At 56.4% G+C, this 19,995-nt stretch overlaps 9 protein-coding genes across 9 annotated transcripts; 4 read left to right on the top strand and 5 right to left on the bottom strand.

The window, feature by feature from the left end:
* Positions 1 to 595: 595 nt before the first annotated feature.
* On the top strand, positions 596 to 3,990 carry BKA78DRAFT_296130 (uncharacterized protein; the record flags this gene model as incomplete). The annotated part of the gene is made up of 2 exons (XM_066886576.1): positions 596 to 1,940; positions 1,991 to 3,990. The coding sequence occupies 2 exons, from the start codon at positions 596 to 598 to the stop codon at positions 3,988 to 3,990; spliced, it is 3,345 nt and encodes a 1,114-aa protein (XP_066743058.1).
* Positions 3,991 to 5,196: 1,206 nt separating this feature from the next.
* Positions 5,197 to 5,616, top strand: BKA78DRAFT_315750 (uncharacterized protein). Its single transcript, XM_066888571.1, has one exon. It carries the CDS (start codon positions 5,291 to 5,293, stop codon positions 5,522 to 5,524), a length of 234 nt encoding a protein of 77 aa, XP_066743057.1. The 5' UTR covers positions 5,197 to 5,290; the 3' UTR covers positions 5,525 to 5,616.
* Positions 5,197 to 7,545, top strand: BKA78DRAFT_344133 (uncharacterized protein). The gene is made up of 2 exons (XM_066890447.1): positions 5,197 to 5,606; positions 5,666 to 7,545. The coding sequence occupies exons 1-2, from the start codon at positions 5,540 to 5,542 to the stop codon at positions 7,108 to 7,110; spliced, it is 1,512 nt and encodes a 503-aa protein (XP_066743055.1). The 5' UTR covers positions 5,197 to 5,539; the 3' UTR covers positions 7,111 to 7,545.
* BKA78DRAFT_315748 (uncharacterized protein) lies at positions 6,993 to 7,545 on the bottom strand (the record flags this gene model as incomplete). Its single annotated transcript, XM_066888570.1, has 1 exon — positions 6,993 to 7,545. A coding segment is annotated over one exon (355 nt), but the record flags the coding sequence as incomplete, so codon positions are not given.
* Positions 7,546 to 8,490: 945 nt separating this feature from the next.
* On the bottom strand, positions 8,491 to 9,085 carry BKA78DRAFT_296128 (uncharacterized protein; the record flags this gene model as incomplete). Its single annotated transcript, XM_066886575.1, has 2 exons — positions 8,491 to 8,781; positions 8,852 to 9,085. The coding sequence occupies 2 exons, from the start codon at positions 9,083 to 9,085 to the stop codon at positions 8,491 to 8,493; spliced, it is 525 nt and encodes a 174-aa protein (XP_066743054.1).
* A 330-nt stretch (positions 9,086 to 9,415) lies between these two features.
* On the top strand, positions 9,416 to 10,897 carry BKA78DRAFT_296127 (N2227-like protein-domain-containing protein; the record flags this gene model as incomplete). The annotated part of the gene is made up of 2 exons (XM_066886574.1): positions 9,416 to 9,543; positions 9,670 to 10,897. 2 exons carry the CDS (start codon positions 9,416 to 9,418, stop codon positions 10,895 to 10,897), a joined length of 1,356 nt encoding a protein of 451 aa, XP_066743053.1.
* Positions 10,898 to 13,892: 2,995 nt separating this feature from the next.
* BKA78DRAFT_296126 (glucan 1,3-beta-glucosidase GLUC78 precursor) lies at positions 13,893 to 16,345 on the bottom strand (the record flags this gene model as incomplete). Its single annotated transcript, XM_066886573.1, has 2 exons — positions 13,893 to 15,882; positions 15,933 to 16,345. The coding sequence occupies 2 exons, from the start codon at positions 16,343 to 16,345 to the stop codon at positions 13,893 to 13,895; spliced, it is 2,403 nt and encodes an 800-aa protein (XP_066743052.1).
* A 374-nt stretch (positions 16,346 to 16,719) lies between these two features.
* Positions 16,720 to 17,412, bottom strand: BKA78DRAFT_296125 (uncharacterized protein; the record flags this gene model as incomplete). The annotated part of the gene is made up of 3 exons (XM_066886572.1): positions 16,720 to 16,821; positions 16,868 to 17,293; positions 17,359 to 17,412. 3 exons carry the CDS (start codon positions 17,410 to 17,412, stop codon positions 16,720 to 16,722), a joined length of 582 nt encoding a protein of 193 aa, XP_066743051.1.
* A 740-nt stretch (positions 17,413 to 18,152) lies between these two features.
* BKA78DRAFT_331776 (pyridoxal phosphate-dependent transferase) lies at positions 18,153 to 19,647 on the bottom strand (the record flags this gene model as incomplete). Its single annotated transcript, XM_066889914.1, has 2 exons — positions 18,153 to 19,085; positions 19,162 to 19,647. 2 exons carry the CDS (start codon positions 19,645 to 19,647, stop codon positions 18,153 to 18,155), a joined length of 1,419 nt encoding a protein of 472 aa, XP_066743050.1.
* Between the last annotated feature and the right edge of the window lie 348 nt (positions 19,648 to 19,995).

The raw sequence follows: 19,995 nt of genomic DNA, 5'->3' as shown, positions 1-19,995 counted from the left end.
CTGGCTTGGCGCGATTGTAGAGAATGGGCATTTTGTGTATGAGCATCTTGGATGGAAAATTCGAAGATAATGTATTACTGAAAGGAAGAATTGTACATACGGTGGAGATGTCCATCAAATTCAAATGAACATACCAAGCATTCGGGAGGATGTGGTAGTCTCGAAAGACACCTGGTTGAGGGTGCATTTGCTGAATTGGCTGAAAGATCGCCAATCGATACAGAATCGAATCATGACAAGGCGAATGGATTGAGGCCTAACAGAGTCGAGGACGGGAGGACAAACTGGGGCCGTGCGTGGTTGCTAGGCTGGTTGACTAAGCACCGAAAGCGTCATTGGTGTCTTGGCATGTTTACTGTTCTCCACAGGACCTTGCTTGTCAACAACCTCCACACACAACGACCTTTGCAACGCGACTCTTCCGCCCAACGCCCGGACATGGAATGAGCCTGTCATATCCCGACTTTCACGTCAAGAATCCCGTTTGCTCGCTGCTCCCGTAGCAAATTGCTACTTTGCATATCCTACCTACGCGTCGCGACCTAAGCGCCGCGCACCGAACGGGACGACGGTTATTGTCCTCTTGTGATCACTAATGGCCCCATCATCTACTGGAAGCAACGAATCGCGATCAAAGCTCATCCGCGACTTTGCTGAGAGCTTGAGAAGTTCTCGTAGCTCGCCTCTGCCCGTCCCGACGTCGCCAGCCCACGAATCGGGAAACAACACAAACACGCTCCCAAGCTACGGCGAAGACCTCGACCTTGGCATCGGAACCAGCTTCGACCCCGAGCTGGACAACGTACCCGAATCGACGCGCAACCAATTCGACGACTCGACAAATCCTCTTCCCAATATCCGCTCCAGCGCGGCTCGCTACAAGTACTGGCGACCTCCTCCCCCATCCCAGCGCATCGACACGTCCTTGGTTGAGCGAGAATTTCAGGACTTCTCCGACGAACACTCCGCTGACGAGAGCGAATCCATTGAGGCCGGACGAGCCAACAACAAGAGTCTCCACGGAACCCCTAGCAAGATTTCCGGCATGTCACCGAACGCTTTCAGTATTGGCAACGACAGCCTGTTCAACAATTCGGAGATTCGCAACAAGGGGAACTACAGTGCAAAGAAGACATACGAAGGTGTTGAGCGCGGCAATCTGCGCCGCGACGCTCAAATACGACGTGCCACGTCTCTTCCACAAAAGGACCTGCAGGGCCTTTCGAACCGCTCAGGACGGACATCGGAAAGGCCATCGCCGGTCAAGGCTTCTTCCAACGACAAGCGACGGAATACTCTGGCGCAGATGCACGCCAGGTTGGCTTCAGAAGAGGACAGCTCCATGATTGATGAGCGCCCCCCGACAGTCACGTTGACCGCAAAGAACACGCGCTTCGGCAACCCCCGGTCCCGCCAGACATCCGGCACCTTCATCGAGGAAAATGATAGCAACATGAGGACCCCTCAAAAGTCGACTTACTACACACCTCGTTCGGGTGCTCTTCCAGCCGCCGGCGGAACACAGCAGTCTTTCATGCTGCCTGATATCCCGAATCTGACTGAACTGGTTTCCGGCACATACCAAGATGGCACTCCCGTGTTTTCACGTAGCGCAAAGGCCCGGTCACGTTTTTCTTCTGCTCCCATCCCGAGTCGCTTGAGAAATGAACATACTTCCAAGCACATTCCCATTGAAAGCGTCCCGATGCCAGCCGATGAAAAGGCCCTCTTCACGTCTCTACAGCTCCTTAAGGACAAGGTCACTCAGATGGAACAAGACAAAGCAGAGACCGAGAAGAAGTTTGAAGATTACGAGACTCAGGTAGCTCAGCTCAAGGCCGAGCTCAATGCGCAGGCTGAGTTTAGGCGCTCGGACAGCGCATTGGGTTCAACAGATGGCGAGGGTAACAAGAAGGACAACTGGAGGGTTGAGAGGACAAGTAAGTTTGGACGAAAATAGTGTGGATTTTTCTTCTAACGTCGTGAGCAGGACTTGAAGCCCAAGTCAATTCTCTGCGTAGCCGCCTCGAGCGTGCCGAACGCAAGATGTCCGTCTCCGACATTTCCTCCAAGCGGGTGACTGAGGAGCGCGACAATGCCGTCACCCAATTAGGCGTTGCCTTCCTCAATGTCGAAGAACTCAAGGGAGAAAGGGATGCTCTTCTCTCAGAAAATGATGTACTCCGCAACGAGGTTGATGCTTTGAGGCTTGAAAATGACGAGTTGCGTGCTCGACTGGCTCAGTACGAACAACAGAGCCAACAATTCCAAAAAGCGGCCGACAGGGCGCTGCGTACGGACACCACGGCTACACGGGCCGAACTGGAAAAGACCAAGGCACGCCGAGCTGAGGAGAAGAAGCTCAAGGAAGACAATGAGAACCTAAAGGCGCAGGTCGCCCACGCAAAATCGCTGCGTGAAGAGGAAGCCCGCCGCAGGAACCGCAAAGAGGCTGAGCTCCGCAGCCGCATTGATAGCCGCGAAGACACCATCCAAAAGCTCCAAGGCATGACAACCCAGGAGATGAACTCTTACCTTCGCGACGAGAACGAAAGACTTCGCGTGCAAATGGCAGAACTTGAGGCGGAGCGCGAGGAGGATGAACACTCGTGGGCTCGCAAGGAGGCTCGTCTGAACAAAAAGATTGAGAAGAGCCGGGAGGCGACGAGGGATGCGCAGGACATCACCAAGGAGCTACTGAGCGTGAGGAGGTCTTCACGCAGCCGTCGTGAAAAGATGGACAACAAGCTCGACGAGGCCATCCGGCGTGCTTCTCTCCCAGCCAAGGCAGAGCGTGTCAGGTCCAAGTCTGGCCGTCGTTCGCTACCAGTCTACGTCGACTCCGAGAGCGAGGCAGACTCGACCACCGACCTCGATGCTTTTAGCCATTTGCACAGGGACGCCCCGTTGATGTCTGGTGCTGTGCCTGGCTTGGACAGCAGGAGACCGCAACACACTGGCGACACGACGGAGCTCAGCTTCATGGCCCGTGATGAGGTCGCTCGTCTCAGAAAGGCTTTGGAAGAGGAGAGAGCCGCTGCTCGCAAGCAGTCCAGGGCTCCGTCCCAGACTCGCCAGGGCCACGATGAGACTGTCCGCTCCCAGACTTTTCCCCGCAAGTCTTCGATGAAGGACCTCACCACTGCCTCTCGTGCCATGGACCTGACAGAGTCCAACACGGGTCGCATTGTCAGCACCGCTCCGGTTGAGAACAAGTCTGCTCCTGCGAGTCCCACCAAGCAGGATACGCAGCGGTCTATCCTCAGCAACAGTGGCCGTCGCCGCCCTCGCAGTGCTTCGAACGACCTGACTTCGGCCTTCCTTCTTCCCGACATCACCATTCACGCCCAAAACATACCGCAGCCCCCACCACACCGCAAGGCCGACTGCACCGTCTGCCACAAGTCCGCCTGCAGCGAGCACCAGGCTGCCGCCACAGAGCCCTCGCCAACCATCCCAACACCAGTAGCCGTCTCGGAGCGCGTCTCCGCGGACGACATTGATGCCACACTCCGCCCCACGCAGCCAGCCCCTCTTGCTCTCGCCACAGTCATCAAGGAGCTGCAGGACGAGCTGATGCACCTCAACCTCCAAAAGGCCGCCCTGGACGCCGTCTTGCGCGCTCACGACGCCAGCATGGCAAAGCGCAAGCGCAAGGCTGTCGAGGCCAAAATTGCAAAGCTGCTCAAGGCCATCAGCATCAAGAGCGACCAGATTTACGCCCTGTACGACGTTGTCGAGAGCCAGCCGTACGAACGCCAGGACCAGGGAGAGGACGAGAAAGAGGTCGAGGAGACGCTCCTCAGCGTCGGTATTGACCCCGAGGAGATGCGCGAGAGGACGCGGGCAAAGGCCCGGGGCTCAAAGGCCAAGCGCGTCGTCATTGAGAGTGTAGGCGAGAGGAGTGAGGATGGCGATGGCCTGAGTGGGCTCGAAGACGAGAGCGAGCTCCCGTGGGAGGGCATCAGCGAGACGGACTTGGCGGTGTAGACCGTCCTTGGGACGTCTGGTGTTGTCTGACTCGTTTGGTTGGGTTTTGGCGCTGACGGGTTGTCGTCTTGTCTTGTTTGTCCCCCCTTTCCCTTGCTCTCTCTTCTTCTCCTCTCCCCCTTTTATTTTTGCGGGCGCGACTGGATCGGCTGGGATGAACCTGAAACCTATTGGCATGGGCGTTGCTCGCTCGCAATGATTTGGATGCGAGCGCTTGCTTGGCTGGAAAGGAGGGGGTTCAATGGTGTCGGGGTCTGGTCTCTTGTTTCCATCTTGTCCCTTTTTTCTTTCCTCTCTGGGGATACAACAAATGCAGCCCTTGGTCAATCAAGCGATCGGTGACAGGGCGAATCAGGCATGGCGGAATTTCTATCTTGATGACTATCATATTACTTCCAACCGTCTTTGCTGTGTGGGCGTTGAGCGAGCTGTGACGTGTTTTGATTGCTGCCTGTTGCCTCCATTGCGGGCACAGTCATTTGCGCCAAAAGTTCACCTCAGCGCTTTGACGGCTCCCAGGGAACCCGCACTCACTCTGTCCATCTCATAGAGTAAAGACGTCGCAGATCCGTCAATCAGCCACCCGGTGGAGCGCAGCTAGGTAGGTCGGCACGCTGTGCTTGCTTCCTGTGTATACAAGACGGGTAGCGGCGCTCGTTGCAAATGCTGCTACAAGCACCACTTGACGGGGCAACGAGCACACGACGTCGACCAGCTGGCTGGTTGGTAGGAGGGGCAAGGACAGCTGCATCATTTACTGTGCATAGACAGGGTAGGCAGGTGGGGTGGGGCAGGGGGAGGCGCGGTGCGGATTTGCGGTGCAGATACATGTCGTACTACCTTGCGGGTGGTGTTGATTGCGGGTTGATTGTTTGAGAGGGTGCCGTGACCGGTATCTACATGGACCAATTAGGACTAGAAGACAGGGTGAGTGGTGGGAAGAGAAAGAGTCAGGGTCTTTTCAGACAGGGTCTTGCGTCTATTGCGGTCAGAGATCCCAGACAACGACGCTGCAGATATATCGGATATGAGTGGATCAAGAGCTGCAAACATAGTAAATTTTGTTCCACCTTTTTCACGACAAGATCGACCAGCTGCGTTTGTGTCGGACATTAAAAAAGCTCCTCGTCTTCTGGAGCATGTTTGGGAGACGATATGTCGTATTCGCAAAGTGCTTTTTCCATGTGCCACCTCAAAAGACATTTTGCCCACTTTTCATCTATGGGCTCAATCATAGTCCTGTAGATGTCTGCTCCCCATCCCACCGCATTCCAGGGTCCAGTAGGTGTGGGACGTGCTAATGGGTGCCTGCATAAGTGGAAAGGGCCACCAGCAGCCTTGTACGACTGCACCTGCGACTTTTGTTGCTACCCTCAACAGATCGGGCATAATCTGCAGCGCAGCTTCCTATCGCGTCTTGGTGATGGCCGTTAAACGCAACCGCGTGGGAGCCCTCCTGCCGGCGTCGAACGACACTTTTCTTCATCCCTTGACCCCCTCCCATGTTTCACGACTCTCCCCTCTGTCTCGTTGACATCTCCCCACAACCATGGACCACAACTACACGAGTACTCCCTCGCACAGGGTGGCGGATACCTCTCAGTACTCTACTCCAGGTATTTAACATCTCAGATCATTTGACTTCATGAGGGCTGACTGCTCTCGCGTGCTTCAGAAAGAGATGATAGCAATGCCAGGGCCGAGTTTGCGCGCGAGAGCATCTGCAAACTCAAGCAACTCGGCGTGTTTGATCTGGATGGCAAGATGCCCGTCGAGCTCATCCAAGCCATCTACAACGAAGGATGGATGATTGGTGAGCAATGGGCACAGAAGCATGGCACCAGCAGCCAACTCTCGTCGAATCGCGACGGCTATCGCGATGGGTACCGCGAGGGCTTCAAGGACGGACATGACCAAGCGGTCGAAGCTGCCTCGCGCCGCGCTCATGGCGCTTTCGACATGCCCGCGATTGCCTCTGTCGAATCTTGTGGCTCCTCAGACCATGCCTCTCTTTCCGGTCTCAAAATCTCTCACGTTCCCTCTGCTCCTCTTCTTCGTGAAGCTCCCGAGATCAGGCCTGCGCCGGATGCAAGTCCAAAATCCAGCCACACCGGAAGTCCTCGTAGCCCGCAGACTCCCCCGCAGCCCATCCGCTTCGTTATTCCAAAGTCAACCGAGAGCAACAAGAATGCTCCCCGTGCCAACAGACCGCTTCATTCGTTGAAGTCTGGTCAGACTCAAGATCCTCCCGCTCCTCAGGATGTTCCGCATTCGGCAAGAGCGATGGAATCTGGACCACACAACCAAAAGACCGAGAAACAAGCAGCATCTTCGCCTGACCTGCGCCACACGAAGGTCAAAGTCGAGGATCGACAAAGCACCGGCAGTCCTGCTAGTGATGTCAAAGAGTCAGTCCCGGACAAGTCGGCCAGAGTGAAGGCGTCGCCGTCTCTCCCTGAGCGCCGCGCGAAGGACTCGCCAATGAACACTCGCTCCGAACATACCCCCCCTCCTAAACCGACGAAGCGGGCAGACAGTCTCGTCGATACCGTTGAGAAGTCTGAGGACCGAAACCTGAAGAGGCCCAGGGAGGAATCCAAGCACGACGACGGCAAGGTCGAGCCCGAAAAGCGCAGGAGGATAACCACGTCGAGCAAAGGCAACTTCGTCTACTCATCAGAAGACAAGATGGAGGTCCGAGACCTCCTGCGATCGACATGTCCAGACTCTCTGTCGCGCAAGGCCTGCACGTTCGGCCGCGACGGCGACAACTGCTCATCATTCCACATTTGCGGCGCTTTTTCCCGCAAGCCCTACATCTGCCAATACCCCCATCACCACGGCAATTACCTGCACCTGATGCCGACGTGCGTCTCCATCTTTCACGGCCGCGAGTGCTACAGGGGCTATCAGTGCGATCATGGCCACGAAGAACCCGATATGAGGCTTAAGAAGGAACACCAGAGGGAGTCCTTCTACCTTCAGCGCGGACAGAAGGCGGACGCTGAGCGCAGACAGCAGGCAGAAGCTGAGTGCAGGGCCTCTGCCGAGCGTAAGAAGCTTGAGAAGACTGCCCCTTCGGCGCCGCGCAGGCATTCTGACGTTTACGGAAGGCGCTGAGGGGTGACTTGGGATTTCCCCATTCTTTCAAGACGGTCTGGCCTCTCTGTCGACTGGAGCTTTGAATACTCCTCGTCGTATCACGAAGCGTCTCCGACATGCTTGATTCTTGGTCTCATCTTGATCATGGGACGGCGAGATATGGGAAAACGATTGATAAGGGGATCTCGAGATGCTCTACGGCCATCATTTTCGTGGGTGGGCGTTGTATATGCGGACGGTCTGGTCTGTAGGCACCAAATGTGTGGGTAGACATGGCTGATGAGACTCGTCAGCCTCAGACCCAAGACATACATGGGAAGAAGGAAAAAGAACGATGGACATGTATGTAAAAGGAAAGGAGAAAACATGGGATGGAGAAAAGATGATGAGGTCATGAGATTCAATGAAGATACGGAAGACAGTAGGATAGCTTCACAGTAGGATAGCTTCATGGGAGATCTTGCTGCGGTACCTGCCTACTGAAAGGACTCTTGCATACCTGAAATCTTGCAAGCCAAATGAACGACGGCGTGGTGGATGCCGTCGCTCAAATGGCGTCTACATCGGTGAGAAACTATCGAATCCTGCTGCTGAGTGCTACGGCAGGCTGTTCGCTCTCTCTTTACGCTTGCGAGGAAGATGCGCAGTGATGGTGTGTTGGATATTTAAGAGGAGGCCGCCGCACTCTTTCGAATTGACGGCATGATGTGGAGGTGGATACAAGGTGCTGCCTGCATTCACGACACTCAGAAGGGTTGCAGTGTGTCCTGAAGTGGTGAGAATTTGAAGTTTCGTGGTCAAGGAAAGGTCACAGGAGTCTTCGCCAAAACCAAAATGTCCCCGTCTCGACTACTTTCAAGCTCCTCCCTCGCACTGTCGAACAACTTGAAAAGCCTCATCGAGAAATGGCCAATTCGTACGTGTACGCGACGCTTCAACATGAACAAAAGCTCGCCCCGTGAGAAAGAATCGGCTTCGTGATGATGTATCGGCGGGGGGCGAACTCTCGCCACTGCTGATCTGTATTTTATATGCGAAAGCGAAAAGATCATCAAGGAGCTAGTCCAACATGAGACCGGTAGATGCTGGAGACTGTGCATCGCTTCCTGGTCAGTCCGAATTGATGAATTTTCGGCGCACAGGGTGGCTCGATATTATCACCTACCTGAGGTAGAGAGCATGAGCTTGGGTAATTGAGCGGAGAGGTCGAGATTCTATGGATCTAGGCCTCTGCTACGCATTTGTAGCCTTCTGCCGCCGGCCGCTCTTTGGTTGAAGCACAGGATCTGGCTGGGGGCAGCAGCGGTCCCTGATGTGACAGCTGCTCTCCCTCCGCCTGTGCGTCTCCACGACATACATCCACCTCATTGACTCAACGTTTTACCTTTCTTCAACCCATCAGCTTGCTGCCACAGCAGCATCAGCCTCCCTCTCCACCTGCTCCACCCGCGCCAGCTCCCCCGTCACAACCTCAACAACGCGCGCCAGTCCCTCCATCTCCTCCTCGACGCTGCCACCCAACCCCGCACTCGCAAACGAGGTCGAGTTGCCGACGTACGTCGGGCGGCCGCTCTTCCGTGCCAGGATGCGCGCCAGGCGCGTCGCGAGGTCGAGCGTGGGGGTTTGCGCGTAGAGCGGCGTGCTTATGGGTGGTGAAGTTGCGGACGAGTTGGAGGGCGTGTGGGATGTCTAGAGGCTTGGTGTCAGATAACGCTGTTGCTCTGTGTTGTTTTCTTGGGAACTGTGTAAGGAGATTTACGTTCTGCGGCATGGCGTAGACGAAGCTTCCCATTGGCGCGGTGGCACCGGCGTCGTGCTCTGGCGAGGTGGTCGTGACGAAGAGAACCAGCGCCGTTGATTGGATGGTAAGGTGGATGTTGATGCGGGTATTGGACGTGCGAGGGAGCGGGAAGGAGAGCTGAACGGGCTTGATGGCTGCAAGCGCCGGCGGCAAAGATGTGCCATTGGGGACGGCTTCCGCTGCGGCAGACATGGTGTGCGGTGGTGGTTGTGTGAAGTTGCGGAGAAGACGAAGCTGGAGCTATGTGTTTGCCCGCAGTGATCGGCAGCAGGGTCTGGCAGCGGGATGACGCCAGTGCGCTACACGCCGCGTCGTCTTGTTGAAAACCCCAACACCACGCAATCTGTTGTATGCAAACACTTGGTCTTTCGTTTGCCACGGAGAAAGCTCCACGACATTGCAATATGTCTGCTTCATTTAGCTGATCATCCGCCAATACCTCCATCTCCTTGCAAGATCTCGTCAGCACCGCTTACGCTACCGTCACTCTTTCGCGCGTATTCGATTCGATCAACCTTTACAATGGCGTCCATGGAGTACGAGCACGAGCAGCCTATCAATGAAGCTACGGAACAATGGGATGGCTCCATTGACCCAGCCAATGACCCTGAAGAACAACGGGTCGTCTACGCGGCGCTGGATTCCTTTGAGTACGTCTTTGTCTGCTCTTCTTTCAGGCCTTGCTTTTCCCCATTTGGCAATTGATCACAATGCCTTGCTCCATTGTCATTGCTGCAGTAGCTGCTTGTCTACATCATCGAGCTAACGATTAGCAGAACCTACCGCCACATAGCCCACTACAACACGACGCACCTGCGCCGGCAATCCTTTTACGCGCTGCCTTCGTCGCACTGGACTCGTCTTGCCTCGCCGCCCTTCAACATTCTGTCGACTCTCGACGCCGTCGACGACGCAATCGACGCCAATGCCGATCTTTCCGAAGCCATATGCAGCCTTGCGATCCAAAACTTTGGCGGCGACCCCGAGGCCCTTAACAACTCCGACTCTGGACAATCCAAGCCCTGGAGCGGCACGGCGACGGCCAACGACATGGACAAGGCGCGCAGCACGCTGCGGCAAATGTGGCGCGACTGGAGCGAGGAGGGAGCAGTCGAGCGCGACGCATGCTACGGCCCGGTGCTCGCACAACTAGAAGCCGAATATGGCTCGACGCCAGCCTCCTCACGGCAAGACATACGGGTACTGGTGCCAGGCGCCGGGCTGGGGCGGCTGGTTCTCGAAATCTGCCGGGCAGGCTTCACGGTCGAAGGCAACGAGATCTCGTACCACCAGCTGATGGCGTCGTCGTTTGTTCTCAACCACACGGAGCGCGCCGAGCAATTCGCCATCTACCCGTGGGCGCTGGGCTTCAGCAACCACGTCGTGCGCGCCGACCAGCTGGCCAGCGTGCGCGTGCCGGACGTCCACCCCGCGACGGCGCTGCGGGAGAGCAGCGAGGGCAAGGAGGTGCACGCCTTTGAGCGCATCAGCATGTCGGCGGCCGACTTTTGCGTCTTGTATCGGAACGAGGAGCAGCAGGGTTCGTTCGATGCGGTTGCGACGGTCTTTTTTGTGGATACGGCGCCGAACCTGATCAACTACATCGAGGCGATTCGCAACTGCCTGAAGCCCGGCGGCGTGTGGATCAACCTGGGTCCGCTCCTCTGGCATTTCGAAAACGACCCACCGGGAAGCAAGCGCGAGGCGAAGGAGCATCAGGGGGCCAACAACCAGGGGGGCCACTCGCACGACCACCAGGGGGCGCAACACCAGCACAGCCACTCGCACAGTCACAGCCACAGCCATTCAGCAGACCACCAAGGCATCGGCGAGAGCGGCTCGGTCGAGCTGACGGACGACGAGGTCATCGCGCTGGTGGAGCAGCTCGGCTTCAGCGTCGAGCGGCACGAGATGCGCGCCGTCGAGACGGGCTACATTTCCAACCCGCGCAGCATGCTGCGCAGCGTTTATCGGCCGTCGCTGTGGGTTGCGCGGAAGAAGTAGTAGAGCGGTGCTAGAGGGAGCGGCGGGGAAGAATGATGAACGGCGCGAGTGGTCGTGAGAGTAGTCACTGGGGATGAAGGGAAGGTGTAGCGAGTCTGGTGGTGGTTCGTTGTCGTCTGCGTGGACTTGGACTGGGTCGGGGACCGTCGATGGACCGCGGGAGCGTGGGACCCTCTGTCTCCTCTCAAAAAGAAAAGACTGGTAGCCATGACGATATGAAAGACGATTTAGCGAGGCGCGAGATGAATGCGTGGGTCAAAGGGATCGCTGGCTGTGGGATGGTTCAGGGCCGTTCTTGTCCCTGGCTGCTGGCTGCTGAAGAACGGGACTGAAAAAGAAAGGAAAGGGTCGGCGTGGGGGACCGGGGTAGAGAGGTGTTGTGTTGCCCCCCCTGGCTAACTTTAAATGCTTGTGGGAAAAAAGTAGAGTTGAAAAAACGAAAAGATGAAGACAAGTCTTCAGCCTCACTCCAGCACCATTGCAACGAGCTGAAATCCATGTACTGGTGTAGCTGTGTGTCAACGAGCTGATGATGATATTGAGTGAGAAAAAGAATATCACCGAAGAAATAATAATCCAAAAGAAGCTCAACGTCTCGCTACCACAGACGACTCTTCCTCCATTTCTTTTGGAACAAACAGACCCTTGGACCACACTCAACGCAACACCACCACCTCATTGGCCGGGCGACGATGGCATCTCAAAGCGGCGCAGAGACATGGCGGAAGGAAAAGTCTCCGTCCGTCTGTACGGACGTAGTAGTTGCCGTACCCTGCTTCCGCAAACTTTTCCCCTGCATGGGTACACATACATGCCGAGCGGCGGCGGTACAGCACGTCGTCCGGGCGTTTACGGACATGTGCATCCCTCTGTCCCAAAAAAAAAAAAAAAATAGAACTGTGAGTAAATGCCGGACGGGACGGGACGGGGGAAGGATTGCCAGGAGGACAGAAGGAGTTGTGAGTGGGTGCAGCAAGGAAGGGAAGTTTGATGGACCGCTTGCACACGTTAATCCGGCTCCCGGAACGGGATGTCTGGGAGTGACAGACGGCAGACAGACAGATGGATAGACAGGAGACAGACAGACAGACAGACAGCGGGAAGGATTCTGGTGGACCGAACAAAAAGTGTTGACGCGTCTCCGACGAGATGCCGCCGCCCTCACCACTCACTTAACCAGTGCCAATTGCATTTTTTTCCCCCCATCTTCTTCGAGAAAGAGAGATTACAGGAAGGTGGGACAAAACAGAAATCAAGAAGGACGGACTCCAAAGCGATGGAGCTTTCCAACGAGAACCGTCACTGATTGACATCGTAAGCCAAAATTTTCTGCCTGCAGCCAGAGACTACTGCTCTGCTGCTCTACTATGCTATTAATAGGCCGGCCTACCTACTAACCCATCCCACTGCCGAACCGTACAGTAGTTTCGCGGTAGCTGGACGCAAGACAGAATCGGCAATCGGCATTCATGTCCCGTCGTCTTCGCACGGCTCCTGCTCTACTAGATCTGACCGCCGGGAACAAGCAGAGCATGTCCGGCGCAGGCAGGTAGGGACGAGCGACAAAGGTGAAGCATGTGTCGTCATGCTGAGTAGACATGTATGTAGACTAGTATTTAAATAAGTATAGATGGCTAAGCATGTGCGAGAAGACAAGGGGGTTGCGGGCGCAGGCTTGCTTGCTTGCTTGCTTGCTTGCTCGTTCCGTGTCCTCCTTGCTCGTTGCCTTCATCATCCCCGTAAAAGAAGCCCTTGAGTGCTCGTGTCTTGTTGCGACAGCAATTGCGATGCTCGAGGCGCATTGTGCGACGAGAGGTGTAGAAAGTGGCAGGGTGATGGCGCGGAGGAACTCGAGCGCATGTGGCGCAAGGTAGTGAGGCAAGGAAGGAAGGCAAGGTCGTTGGAAGGAATTGCAACGTGTAGCGGTAACTATGTAGGGTGACGATAAGCAAGGCAGACGAGCGAGCAAGCGCCAACAGACAACGCGAAGGGGGAGTCTCAATCAAGCGAGAACGTCAGAGCAGCCGCTGAACAGCGCGAACACGCAGAGGATGACATGGACCAGACGAGTAGACGACAGACAGCAGTAAGGACTTTGCTAGTAACTAGCGACTCCAGAGAAAGCCTCCCATGCGATCAAGACCCTTGAACAGCGCAATGATGCAGAGCGAACGCAGCAGTAGGCAGGGGATGAATTGAACGACCGAACAATATGCATCGCGCAGCTTGTCGAAGGAGCAAGTGTGCTCAACTACACTACTGGAAACTACTAGCAGCAGTAGCAGCAGTAGTTTAGTCCCACTCCCACTCCTTCCGCGAAACCCGACCAACAAACATCCCTCTGCCTGCCACCTCCATTTCTCTTCCCATGCCCACGCCCCCATGCCTATGCCATGCCCCTCTAGTAGTAGTGCTGTAGCCGCGCGCCTGTCCGTGCTCGTGCCGTTTGTGCTAGGTATGATGCTGACGTCTGTGTGGCGTAGGTACGTATGGTAGTACCACCACCATGTGGTGACTGGCCTATTGCATGCCGCGCCCTGGGCCAGATGGATTTTTGCAAAAGTCAGAGATCAAGAAAAACGAAAAAAGACAAGGAAAATAAAACAACAACAAGGCTTGTGATACAACTGGACTGCGGTGCTGCAATATGCCGATATCCCTACCAAACTCACGAAAATGCAAAGAGGTCTCAAAAACAACGTTCGTCATCATGAAAAGAAAGCGGGTGTGCAAGAAAAAAGAACGCGTAAAACCGCGCAGAGGTATCCGTTGATTGGACGAGGTGGCACTTCTTTGGAGAGGTGTGAAAAAGGGAATTCATCATAGAAGGAGCAGCATTCGCCAAGCAAGTGGCGGGCTAGCTCTGTGCGCCGCGAATCCTCCAATGCCAACGAGGCAAAAAAGGGCCCGGCGCACGAGAAGATTGTATTCTAAAAATATGCAAGAGAAAGGAAAAAAAGGAAAAAGAAAGGCGGACACTCCACGCTTGTCAGCCCTATGATAGACTGTACTGGACGATGTTGGCGCAGAAGTTGTTGCGGTTATCCTTGTCAAGGACGACGCCGTTTCCTTCCACGGTGATCATGTTGACGGCAGCCTTGGTGCTGATGGTCGACAGGATGATGTTGGAGTTGGTGCCCTCGAGCGAGATCATGTTGGTCTGGCAGCTCTGAGTGGCGAGGCAGTCTTGGCTGTAGTTCTCGAAGAAGCTGTACAGGCCACCGCCGTAGACCATGACGTCGCTCGAGTCGACAATGCGCAGGCCCCAAGCCTTCTTGGCCAGCTCGTTGCCGGTGAATGAGGGGTCAGACCATGCCGACTGCGAGGTGAAGGGTGTGGTAGCGTCGGGGTTGGACTGGAAGTAGGGCGTCTCGGTCTGAATCAAGCCCATGAAGACGTTCGAGGCATTGACGAGCTGGTAGTTGTAGAGGACGCTGTGCTCGGCAGAGGTACCGTACAACCAAGCACCCTTGGTGGACTCGATGAGGACACCGCGGCCGTTGTAAATGTCGATTTGGTTGTGGTCGGACAGGTCAAGCTCGTGGTCAGCAACCCAGAACCAAGAGTTCTCGACGTAGGGCGACGACTCGGCAGTTGCGTGGAACAGCATAAAGGCACCCACGCAATCCAAGTTGGCAGCGTGTGTCGCGTTGGGGTTCTTGGCGCAAGTGTCAGACTGGAGCTTGGTGCCAGCGGATCCGCCGATGCGGAAGTGCACGTCCCAGATTCCGGCAGCGCCCTTTGTTTGCGAAGCAACGTTCCACTGCATGAGGATCGCGCCAGGGGCAGGGCCCAAGGTTTCGAAAATGAGGTCGCTGATTTCAACGAGACCGTTGTCACCAGCCTCACCGATTTGGAAAACAGGCTTGGGGTTGTTTTGGTCCGAGAAGCCCTTGGCCATGATCAGCGGCCAGATTTCGCCCGTGATCCTGATGGTCTTGGTGCCGGGCACCTTGATGGTGTCGGTGACGACATAGGCGCCGTGGTCAAAGTAGAGGATCTGGTCGGCGGTAAGCGAGTCGAGGGCGGACTGGATAGCGGCAGTGTCGTCGGTGACGCCGTCACCCTTTGCACCCTTGGACTTGATGCTGACGAACGAGCTCGCGGGGGTCAACTCGTACTGCGGCTTCTCCTTGGCGACGACGTAACCGGCACCGTTGAGCAGCTCGGCGGGCTTCGAAACAGTCACGGGCCCCTGCACTACGGTGCCCTTGCTTCCGGTGTATGAACGACCTTGGGCCCAGGTTGAAACATGCGAGCCGCCGGCCAATACCGTCTGGCCCTGGTCGACGACGGCAGTCTTGGAGCCGGTAAAGTCAACATTGTCGAGCCAAAGAGAGCCACCGGTGACGGGAACGTTGCCAGTCTTGCTGAACGAGGCGTTGACGCCGAGGGTCGCCGAAATGACGCTGTCGAGAACGAGAACCGAGCCCACGGTTTGGTTGGAGGGGCTGTTGGCCATGTCGATACCAATACCGCAGTTGTTGACAGTGACGCCCTTGAAGGTCCAGCCCCAGTTCCAGTTCATGAAAATGGCCGTGTTGCAGTCGTTGAAGGTCAGGTTGCGCGTGGTAAATTGTTGGCTGCCGAGGAATGCGCCAATATTTCCACCGTTGAAGGTAAGGTCGACCATGAAGCCACCAGAGCCGTTGTCCATGAAAATACCTTGCTGCTTGTTGCTCGAGCCACCCTTGACCATTTCGAAGCGGATGTTTTGCAAGCTAGTGGCCTGGGCGACCTGCCAGTGGATACCGGCACCGGAAGACGAGGGCATGGCTGTAAGGTCAATGACCAGGTTGCGAATTTGGCGGAAAAAGTTGTTCTGGTTGGTGTACCAGTTGGCGCCATTGTCTTCGTAAGGGTCTGCGTCAATGACAGCCATGCCGGTAAAACCAGCAGCAGCCTTGATGACGGGCAGGTTGGTAGCGTCACCGATGATCTGCGTGTAGTAGTACTGGACAATGGGCTTGCTGACGACGTAGGTTCTGGGACAGGGTTAGAAGATTTTAAAGCAAGCATTGGGTGACAGGCTTACCCGGCAGGGAAGTAGATGATGGCAGGCGTCACGGTGGTAGAGTCGCAGCCCTTGCCACAGCGGCCACCAGAGCTGATGGCCTTGTTGATGGCAGCGGTGTCATCGGTGCTTCCATCGCCCACTGCGCCAAAGTCCTTGACGTTGCGGAAGATTTGGTAGTCGGAGGAGCCGTAGGCAACCTGACCTTGACGCTCAATGTTGGCGACCCAGTAGGAGGACGACGACGAGACAGCGGCGGTAGCTGCGGCGTTGACTCCACCAGAGACAGCAGAGGCGACACCGCTCAGAGCTGAGGAGAGGCCACTGACGACGGCGCCAGCTTGTGGGTCAGCGACGGGGGCAGGTGCAGCGCCGGCGGGTAGAGAGAGTAGGTGGACGGCCAGGGTGATGGCCAGGGAGCCGAGGGAGATCATGATGAAGGTCCTGCTTCTGTGGAGATTTGAGAATTGGGAGAGGTTGGCGGGTGGTAAGGACTGTTTTGTAGAGGCAAATCAGTGGCCCGCACTGTGGAAAGGTGGACCGTGAAGAGAGACGGTCGCAATGAGGCTGGAAGTAGAATGTGGAGAGGTGTCAAGAAAGAAAAGTGATTTGAGTGTGGTGTCGCGACGGCGGAGGAATGCAGGCGCGTGCTGGGGGAGGTTGGCAGGCCAGCAATGGTGGAGCAGCGGGAGAAGCTTTATTTGGATGCCGGTCTGCGACAATGGGACAATGAGGGACAATGCAGAAAGTGAAAGGCCGAACCGAGCCGCGAGTAGTTGGTTGACACAAAGGAAAGAAGGCGCGGTGACTAGCACGAGCGGCGGTGGAGGGTGGGGATAAAGAAAGAGGGAGGGAAAGGAGGAGTTGGGTGATGCGCGGCGGGGGTGATTTTTTTTATAGCGGACGTAGACTATTGAAGATCGAGCAGAAACATGAAACAGGCATTTCCCACTCACCACAGGCCCTGATTCTGATTCGGCTTTGGCTCTGCTCTGCCCGGATGCCGTTGGCGTTGGCGCTTCTGCTGGCCGTCTAGCCGCCGCCGCGACGGCGCCATTTATACCAAGGGTAGCGCTGCGGCCTGGCCTCTTTTCTTCAATATCATCCAGATAATCCATTCTCATGACGGCCAGCCTCGTGGCCGGCGCCAGCTTCGTCATATTCAATGACCAGCTGATGGGGGAGCTAGAGCAGCTGGAGGGCACCAAGGAGCAAGGAGAGGCAACTGGAAGGAATGCCGTTTTGGCTGCACCACCACACCAAGACTGTGCACCCTTCAAGGCATGTAGTGTTGATGGAGATGTGCAGAAGTCGACGTAAGCCACAGTCTCGAAACCCAAGGTACCCAAACGGGCCAAGGCTCGTCTCAGGAACCACCAGTGCTGACCTACCACCATCAAGTACCAGAGCGCGCGCCTACAGCATTGGGGCAATGACTGGTACCTACGCCAGCGCTATGGGCCTGCGGGAGCTCCAGCAGCCGCCACTGCTCCACCGCCATTGAAACCCAGCCAGACGTTGGATCGTTGGATGTACGCGGTAGACGTCTTGTCAGGGGATCCCCCCGGCTCGCTTGCTCGGCGCGTCCACCCGCAAGGTGCGGCCCGTGGCCAGAATTTTAAATTGCCTCCGATCCGTCATGCACCAGAAATTGTGCTGAACATGGCCTCAAACAAGTCACCATCTCTACGTCCGTTGCCTTGTCCGTTTTCCGTTTGGGTGTTGCTGCAATTCGACGTGGCGCCGCCCGCCCGCTAGTTGTAGGTACTGGAGCTGCCGCCACTAGCAGCCTAGCAACCGTTGCAGGCTGTTTACTTTGAATATCACGAGCTACTAAGTCCGGGGGAGCCTGGCTTGTCAGGCGCAAAACGCATGATGCGGTCACAGGAGAGAAAACATCCAGACAACTGCACCTTCCTCTTCCGGCCACCTGGGGACACAGCCGCACTCCAACACTTCTTTTCGCTATACAGACTTCTCGGTGGTTGGCTGGTGTTTTGACCGTCTTGTTCTCTGTTGGGCGCCTGCATCATGCATCTCTCCTGCCCATCAGCCCTCGTGCTCTCCAGCTCACACCCGACAGCACCCTGACATGGAAGGACCTTCACCGACCCCCCGCTTCCCCACAGTCCATGACCAGGTTGCACTTAGGTTGTTTTCCAGAAACCGGGATCGCCAAGCTCCATCATGCCTCACAATCCACCGCCGTGACTGATTGCTGTCTCTTTAGCCCTTGTCCGCTCACCAGTAGTTTGCGCCGCCTTCGACCATGGTCGTCTTCTTTCGGTCGTTCTCGTCCGTCTCACGTTGTATCCCGTCGGCCATGTTCCCACGCCGTTGCGCCTCCAGAATGACCTGTCCCAATCTCGCGATGCCTTGTTCAAGCATGTCTTCGGCTTCCCACGCAAAGCAAACGCGCACGTCACGAGGAAACTTGATTCGTTTCGAGTCACCCGGAACCTCAAACATTTCGCCCTCTGCGACAATCAGGTTCTGCTGCTCCCGCCCAAGACGTGCAACCTTGGCGCCCTTGAGCGGCTCTGGCAGAGACAACCAAACAAAGTACCCACCAGCGACCTCTTTACCTGGCTGCGCATAAGTCACTCCCAGCGGTACAAGGTGCTTCTCGATCGCAGACACCATGGTACGATACCTTGCGGCTAGAGCCGGCTGCAAGGTGCCGTAGACGTGCTCCTGGAGCTCACCCCATTCCAAAAGCAGCGACACGTAGGTCGACGTGAGCTGCGATGGCGCACCGCCAGACCGCGTAGTGCCAGCCTGCGAGACGCCATACGCCAGCTTCCGTGTCCCTTGGACCCAACCGGTCCGGAGTCCCGGCCCGCAGATTTTGCTGAATGAGCCATTGCTAGCTACGTTGCCAAATCCGTCGCGTCCAGGCCCCTCTGCCCCGCCCTCGAGAACACGATCAATGTCGACGACCCGGGGAAGAGTGCACTGCCTAAGCCCCGAGTCGCCTGACTCTGTGCTGGCCGGCCACTGGAGAAAGTCGTAGACGTCGTCACAAACGACCAGGCAGTCAAACTCGCGTGCCAGGCGCACAAGATGCTCACGCCGCTCCAGTGACATGGATACACTGCTTGGGTTCGAGTGATTTGGCACGACGTAGATTACATGGCGGTAGATCTTGGACCACGGCCTTTTTGGTTTCAGCATCTGGCGAGCGCATGGCGTCAACAATTTGCAAAGGGTGCTTGGCGACACAGAGAGGTCACGGTAGGTGGCGTCCTACCGACGGGCTGTCACGGTCTCCTCGATGCTCTTGTTCCGTCTTTTGAATCTCGCGCCGCAGGAATTCGACGTCGATGCCCTCGTCGTCCTCGGGAACCGATCGCAATTTTCCATGGAAACCAGCGTCTTCAAAGATGCGAAACGCCAGCATGTAGGCAGGCGAGCTGATCCAAATGGCCCGGGTGTAGATTGGATCACTAAAGACCTGGAGAAGACATCCAAGGCTCTGCGAGGCTCCACCAGAGATGCAGATCCGGTCGTCTCGGACGGGTTCCTGCGGGTGGTAAAAGTCAGTCAGCCAAGCGGCTATTGATTTGCGCAGATTCGGATGGCCTGAATCCGGGCCATAGAGCAAGCCTGGGTGAGCAATAGAAGGCGTCGTAAGAGCAGTGTCTGCGGCCCGCTTGACAAGGCTGGCCGGCAGGAGCGAGGTGCTGGGCCAGCCACGCAGGAGGTTGATGAGAGGCTTAGACGTGCTGGACGACATGGCGAGGACCGACGGAGGGGCGGTGAAGACGACAGCGGAAGTCGAAGGAATGTTCAGTTGACGCTGGTGTTGGCTACGCCGCCCGATTGCGCAACCTTGTGGGCTCTCTTGTCGTCAGCAGTCGTGGAGGGCCGGACGAAGAGAAGGACGAGGGCGGCCATGTCTCGGTTGGCACTCGCCAGGCCCCCGCGGAGGCGGTCAGGTCAGGTCCGGCTGGCTCGATGTCCGACCCGCGTCGCCCGCTCCCGAAGAACAGCCTGCGCTGCAAAAGGGGGAGATGGAGGTGATGAGGGGATTTAAAAGAGGGTCATGCAGAGCAGAATACCGTGATGAAATTCTCGGATTCTT

Source organism: Phyllosticta capitalensis, assembly GCF_038381095.1.
Source record: "Phyllosticta capitalensis strain CBS 128856 chromosome Unknown BKA78scaffold_6, whole genome shotgun sequence".
Taxonomy (NCBI): Eukaryota; Fungi; Ascomycota; class Dothideomycetes; order Botryosphaeriales; family Phyllostictaceae; genus Phyllosticta; species Phyllosticta capitalensis.
The sequence above is the reverse complement of the archived record's forward strand: the minus strand, read 5'-3'. Positions and strand labels throughout refer to the sequence as shown.